At 53.2% G+C, this 5,878-nt stretch overlaps 1 protein-coding gene across 1 annotated transcript; it reads left to right on the top strand.

Moving 5' to 3' along the window:
• Window positions 1–1,150: 1,150 nt before the first annotated feature.
• On the top strand, window positions 1,151–3,803 carry LOC102708155 (splicing factor 1). Its single transcript, XM_006654431.3, has 5 exons — window positions 1,151–1,732; window positions 1,811–2,182; window positions 2,272–2,581; window positions 2,690–2,797; window positions 2,881–3,803. The coding sequence occupies exons 1-5, from the start codon at window positions 1,535–1,537 to the stop codon at window positions 2,979–2,981; spliced, it is 1,089 nt and encodes a 362-aa protein (XP_006654494.1). The 5' UTR covers window positions 1,151–1,534; the 3' UTR covers window positions 2,982–3,803.
• Window positions 3,804–5,878: the final 2,075 nt, after the last annotated feature.

Genomic DNA, 5,878 nt, shown 5'->3' with positions numbered 1-5,878 from the left:
AGGGGATCCTGACACGCCGCTGGGAAAACCCTGCTGCAATTTTCGACCAGCGGAGCCTTGTCCCGGCAACTTGATTTAAACGCAACAAATTCAAACCAAAAACAAGAAAAATTCGCAACGGTGCAGGCGTACAGGCTTGCACGCAAAACTCCCCGGTATCCCACAACTCAAACTCCCCTCCCGCCATTCCATGGCCAGTCACCGAGGCAGCGGCTCGTCGGCGTCGTTTCATCCGTGGCTCTGGCTCCTCGCCAAAACGGGCTACCGGGGTTCAGTTTCACCGCATTTTACTCGCATCATAGCGGGTTAACGGGCGGGCTTCTCCGTCTTCGTCATGGAAACGAGGCAGTGGCAATGCGTTACGGCGCGCAGCAATTTCCTACAGCTGCTACAACTACGTGACATGTGCCCGACACCACCCACATCATATCTCTCTCGCCCTTTCTCTTTTTCCATTCACCGTACCAAAACGCCCCCCGCTTTAAAGCGCTCACAACTTTAATGGCTGTAAAAAAAAAAATCGTCCTGAGAATATGCAATTCTCGTGACCGTATGGCACGCACCATTCCTTTATTACTCCCCCCCGCCAACGTGCCAAGCACTTAACAATCATACTAGGTACGCTTGGAACACGCAGTGAATACGCCGTGATTGGTATTGTTCAGTAAGAAATTTTCACATTCAGTGATTGACGATAGTGGTACAGCGGGGTAATGCGTATTGTCTCCAGTGTAGTGTAAAGAAAACTATGCTTCCTGCTCCATTTGGGTAGTGTGTTCTCCTCCTAAAATCGGTTGAACCACCATTTAACAATCGGTGGAGTGGATGAAGTGCGCTTGACATGACGCATCTCACACACACAAAGATCCGGCAAAATATAGGAGTAGATCCGAGACGAGTTCGTACTATACAAACGTACTGAACCCCCCGTAATAACTCGCCCGGCCTTGCATTTGCACGGCCCAAAAAATACGCGCAAAGGTACCCGAAATCCCCTCGCTGACACTGGGCGGGGAGGGGCATTTGGGGGCGCTACGGTTCACCCGCCGTCACTCAACTCCCACTTGCACACCACTCCAAAAAGAATTTAATGGCGGAAAATATTTGATTTCAACCACTTTAATTTAGGGAAAAAAGATTTAAGCGAGAGATCTAATCCGCCTCTTTCTCTCTCCTCGCTCTTCTCTTTTATAGCCCCGTCGCGGCGAGGCCGAGCAGCATTTTTGACTCGCCGTGCGAGAATCCCTCGCCGTCCCGCGACATTCCCACCCCCCTCTCTCTCTCCGTCCGCCTCTTTACGGTGATAAGAACACCTCTCTTCTCGCCTCCGCTTGCGGCGCGCTCGGCTTCGTTCTCGCCCTCCGCCACCTCCTTTGCGTGGGGGACCAGCCGGATAGCTGGTTGTGGCTGCTGTCCGTACGGTCGAAGCTGTCACGACTACTTCTTCTCGTCCTCAGGCGGCAGGTTTTCGCCCACCAAACCGGCTCGCTATAACTCTCCGGGAGGTGGGGATTGTTGCAAGTGTTGGAAGGGAATGGCGACGGAGTGGTCGGACGGCGGTGAGGAGTTCTGGCTGCCGGATGAGTTTCTTGATGACGACTTCTTCTCCGAGGAGGAGAAGGCGGCGGTGGCCGCGAGGAGCGAGAGCGATGAGGAGGATTGCTTGGCCGGCCTGTCGCGCCGCCTTGCTGGGCTTCTCGGAGACGACGACGAGCGCCGCCCTCCTCCCAAGGTGGTTTGATTTCTTGGTTCTTTGCGTGGTTGTTGTGTGTGCATGTATCGGGGTGTCTAATTGGTTTCTTGTTTACAGGCGGAGGTGACGGTTGGTTCGCCGCAGTCGACGCTGTGCGGGCTGCCCAAGTCTGGCCAGGAGAGTCCCAACGGCGGGGCGTCTCAGGTGAGCTCGCCGCCGTCGTCGCCGCTGGAGCAGAAGCCGGCCGACCCGTGGGACATGCTCTACGAGGCGGCGGGTCAGGTGGCCCGGATGCGTGTTGCCAACAGTATCCCGGTGCCGAACAATCCATACGGTTTCCCCGCCAACGGTGGCTTCGCCGCTCCTGCCCGCAAGGCTTCGCCGCCGCCTCCCGTACCTCCACCGGCCACGGCAACCAAGGTCCCGCCCGGCGCCTACTACCATCCGCTCGCCCACTTGCTTACCCAGCGGCAGATTCAAGCTGCACAGGTACGTTGCTCTTGCTGAAAATTTTCAGTGGCACCGTCTCTTTCCGTGTTGTTCCTCTTGCCCTGACATTTCTGTGTTTCTGTTTGCAGTTTCATCTCCTCAAGCAGCAGCAGCTTCTGAAGTTGCAGAGGGATCAGCATCTCGCCGCGGCCGCCGCGTGGGGCGCGCGCCAGAACGCAGCAGCGAAAACCGCCGGCTGCGGAGTCACCGCGCCTATTGACATGAGCCCGGCCGCGTGGCCTCCCTTGCAGAAGCAGCAGCACCACGCGCCGGCACCCGCGCCCGGCGGCATGCGCGCCGTCTTCCTCGCCCCGCCCGGTGCCAAGCGCGAGCGCAACGGCACAGGCGTCTTCCTGCCCCGGCCAGCCGGCTCCCCGGCTGAGCCCAAGAAAAAGACAGGTGCGTCCCTCGCAAACGCCATTTTGGCCGTTTCTTTTTTTGCCGGCGGATTCCCCTGTGTTCCTTGGCTCAATATTCTTCCCCTTTGGTGTTTTCCGCGACTTGCAGGCTGCTCGACTGTTCTTGTCCCCGCCCGTGTCGTGCAAGCTCTCAATCTCAACCTCGACGACCTCGGCGCCCAGCCTCGCTACCCCGGTGGATTCGTTCTTGATCACGGTAAACTACGCAGCCTGCTCAATTCATGCCTTCCCCCAAACGGAAATGGCAAGCAAAGCTTATGCCGTCTTATTTTCCCACAGATGCCTTGATTAGTCGAAGCAACGCCATGCTCGCGAGTCAGAAGCGGCGTGCTGGTGCCCCCGTGCCATCGCCGGCGCCGACGCTCTGCCACAGTTCGTGAGCTCTTTGTCGGCTGTACAAGACGGAGGATGATCCCACCAAGATTCCGGCGGCCCCCTTCATCTGGCGTTGCGTCAAGCTTAATGTTATTAATTAAAGTTAGTAATAATTCTTCGTCTGTTAGGTTGTAGTAGTAGCCAAAGAGGAAGTAGGAGGCAGTAGCAGCATCAGCGTTAGGTTTGTTTGTTTGATTGGTGATATATTGGTTTCTTTGGTGTGGACGGAAAGCGGCGGAGATGGAGACGACGAACAGAGAAGAAATCCATGTCTTCAGTTTGGTGGTTTGGCAGAGTGGTTTGGAAGGAATAATAATAAGTGGTTCTTTTGGGGAATGAGAAAGAAATGTTAGCGGCCTGCAGCTTGCAAAGAAAGAAGTGACAAGGTATCAAAGTGGTTTATGGATGGGTCATCTTGGGGAGCCAAAAATAAACCCATTTCTACATCCGTGGCTTTGCTTGCTTTGGGTGCTTGCCAAGAAGTGAAGTCCCAGCGCACACCCAGCTAAGGTCTCTCTCCTCTCCCTCCTTTTTGCAGTCTTTTACTTGCAAAAGAAGCCTTGCCGTGGGCTCCATGAATAAGGGCATTCGTTTCTGAAGAAAAAAAGAAGAAACTACGGATTTATTGCCATTTTTCTTGTACTAGCTTCTAGTTAGGTGCCCTACCCTTTTGTTTTGGTTGGGCGCAATAAGATTCTTATTAGGGGTGCAGTCGTTCGGTGCTTAGCAGCAGCAGCAAAGTTGGGCTGGGTGTTGTTAATCAACAGTTGTACTTGTACCATCAAACCTTAATATATGAATGATGGCGAGTATTTTATTGCTTAATACGGTTTCTTTCTAATCTCTTGGTTGCCGCTACTCTAATGGTTATGTGTAGTGGTGCACAGTACAGTACATATGTCCATATGGGATGAACAGTTTGTGCGGCGACTAGCCACCTAGGAATCTGCCTGACCGTGGGTCAGGATCTGACTGCATCTCCGCTAGTCCACTGCGCGCTCACCGAGAAAACGACGCATCTGGGCGGTCCGCTCCTCCCAGTCCCAGGGTTCGCTTGGCTGGCTCTTTCGCATGAATCCAGCGTGGGTCTAGCTGGAACGGGTGGCTCGCCCGGCCGATGCAGCCATCACCGCGCCCGTCTGAGGGAGCTCTGCCGTTTTTATTGGCCCTTGGAACAGTTTTGCCGGGAGAAGAGAGCCACCCTTTCGCTCTGTTCCAATGGCGCCATAAAAGCATTTTTGGATGGATCATGTCATCATCCCTTCTTCCTCTTGGACTGGACTGGACTGGACTGCATGCGTATTCATGGCCGGTTTATATTCTGCTCTCACTCTGTTCGTTCGCATGCGTCCTTTTGCTCTCTTGACCCGGTCAAAGACTCAAAGCTCTCGTCTCTTTGGCGGTACCCCTCGGTGTTTCCATCCCCCCACACACTGCGTTGCGTCGCATGGCGCACATCCATCGATCGCCGGGAAAAAAGGCGTGTTTCCAAGAGAAAGCGCACGGCCTTACCTCCTCGGGTTCCACCGACTCGACCCCCGAAAGTAGACCCCCTCTCTCTCTCCCTGCCTCGGCCTCGGGCCGTGTTACGATGATCTTGTCTCTTTTTCCCGCTAGGGTAAACCGCACGGTATCCCATTCCACCCCTGCCGCACCCGCACGGTCCCTCTTTAATCAAACCGCGGGTCACAGCGGGCGCGCGGCGGGGTTGCGTTGCGCCTGGGTGGAGCGCACGACGATGTCGGTGTGGGCTGCGCCTGCGCCGAGACGAACGGACGGACGGGATGGGGGGTGTGTCGTGATCGGTGGAAAGGTGGTTGCACGCACCTGAGGGTGAGCTGGTCGATCGATCGGTGTGGGGGCAACCCGCGGCCATGTGCCCGTCACGTTGGGGACGAGCCGGGGGAAAAGGAGCCGAGGTGAGTCTGGTCATCTGGTGAGGCGAGGAGGGCCACCACCACCGTCTACCACTACTGCTACTACTACTTGCCAATTGCCATCCTCATTGCACCGTGTGGTGAATAGCCATACTGGGTTGGCAACCAAACTACTCCAGGACTACTACTAACGTTCCGGGACCACCCTGTAATCTGTTTTAAATCAGCTCCGACCAATCAGTTTAGAAATGCTTGCTGCCTGCCTAGCTTAAGGAGGATTCTATCTGGCGTCATAGCCTGTATGGTACTAGTACAACATACCGGTCACTTGCACATACGGAGTATTCTTTTAGACTCAATCGAAGGGCTGAGTTGTCCAACACCATCATCTTTTAACTTACATTTGTTTATAATTTAATATTTAAATTTTAAAACATAAAATTGAAGTTAATTTTGAAAATTGGCTATCATCGTTTATTGGTCAGCCTTTACTTTTAGACAACTAAAATCGTGTATATAAAAAATTTACAAGCGAATTCTCTTTTATTGTTAATAATCCATTTTATTTATACTTAATATAAACCTAAAGATGAGGCTGCAAGATACGCCCTGTTGCAACTACGTCATGGCCATATTGGATGCGAGTTTACACACTCCTTGCACAAGTGGGAGTAAAACTCCCGGAGAGTCACGTAGGGGCCCAATCCAGTTAGCGAGCTTCCAGAGCGAATTGACATGAGAGGAGGATACATGCTCTGCTGCTGTCCGGTGCAATGCATATCCTTCTGCAATCTTTATGTACATGAACCTTGCTTTGTGCGGATGTAATCAAATGTTCTGGATATAGGGGGCGCATATAAAGAAGTACTCCGTATCACGGACCTATAGTTCTGGCTTTGTTAATCAGGATGACGGTGGGCGTTCATTATTTGTTCTTTGGCTAGGTCGTCACATGGATGAATGGCTGTGACAAATATCAAATTGTTAAATTGAAGGTGAAGTTTCAGTAATCTGTAATCCTCTAA

Source organism: Oryza brachyantha, chromosome 5 (assembly GCF_000231095.2).
Source record: "Oryza brachyantha chromosome 5, ObraRS2, whole genome shotgun sequence".
Classification (NCBI taxonomy): Eukaryota; Viridiplantae; Streptophyta; class Magnoliopsida; order Poales; family Poaceae; genus Oryza; species Oryza brachyantha.
The sequence above is the reverse complement of the archived record's forward strand: the minus strand, read 5'-3'. Positions and strand labels throughout refer to the sequence as shown.

What these genes read in the sequence shown, in the direction of transcription:
- LOC102708155 (XM_006654431.3), top strand. Translation starts at nt 1,535, where the DNA reads ATGGCGACGGAGTGGTCGGACGGCGGTGAGGAGTTCTGGCTGCCGGAT. An exon ending in GGCAGATTCAAGCTGCACAG is followed by an intron (nt 2,183 to 2,271) that starts GTACGTTGCTCT and finishes TTCTGTTTGCAG; the next exon opens with TTTCATCTCCTCAAGCAGCA. An exon ending in TGGATTCGTTCTTGATCACG is followed by an intron (nt 2,798 to 2,880) that starts GTAAACTACGCA and finishes ATTTTCCCACAG; the next exon opens with ATGCCTTGATTAGTCGAAGC.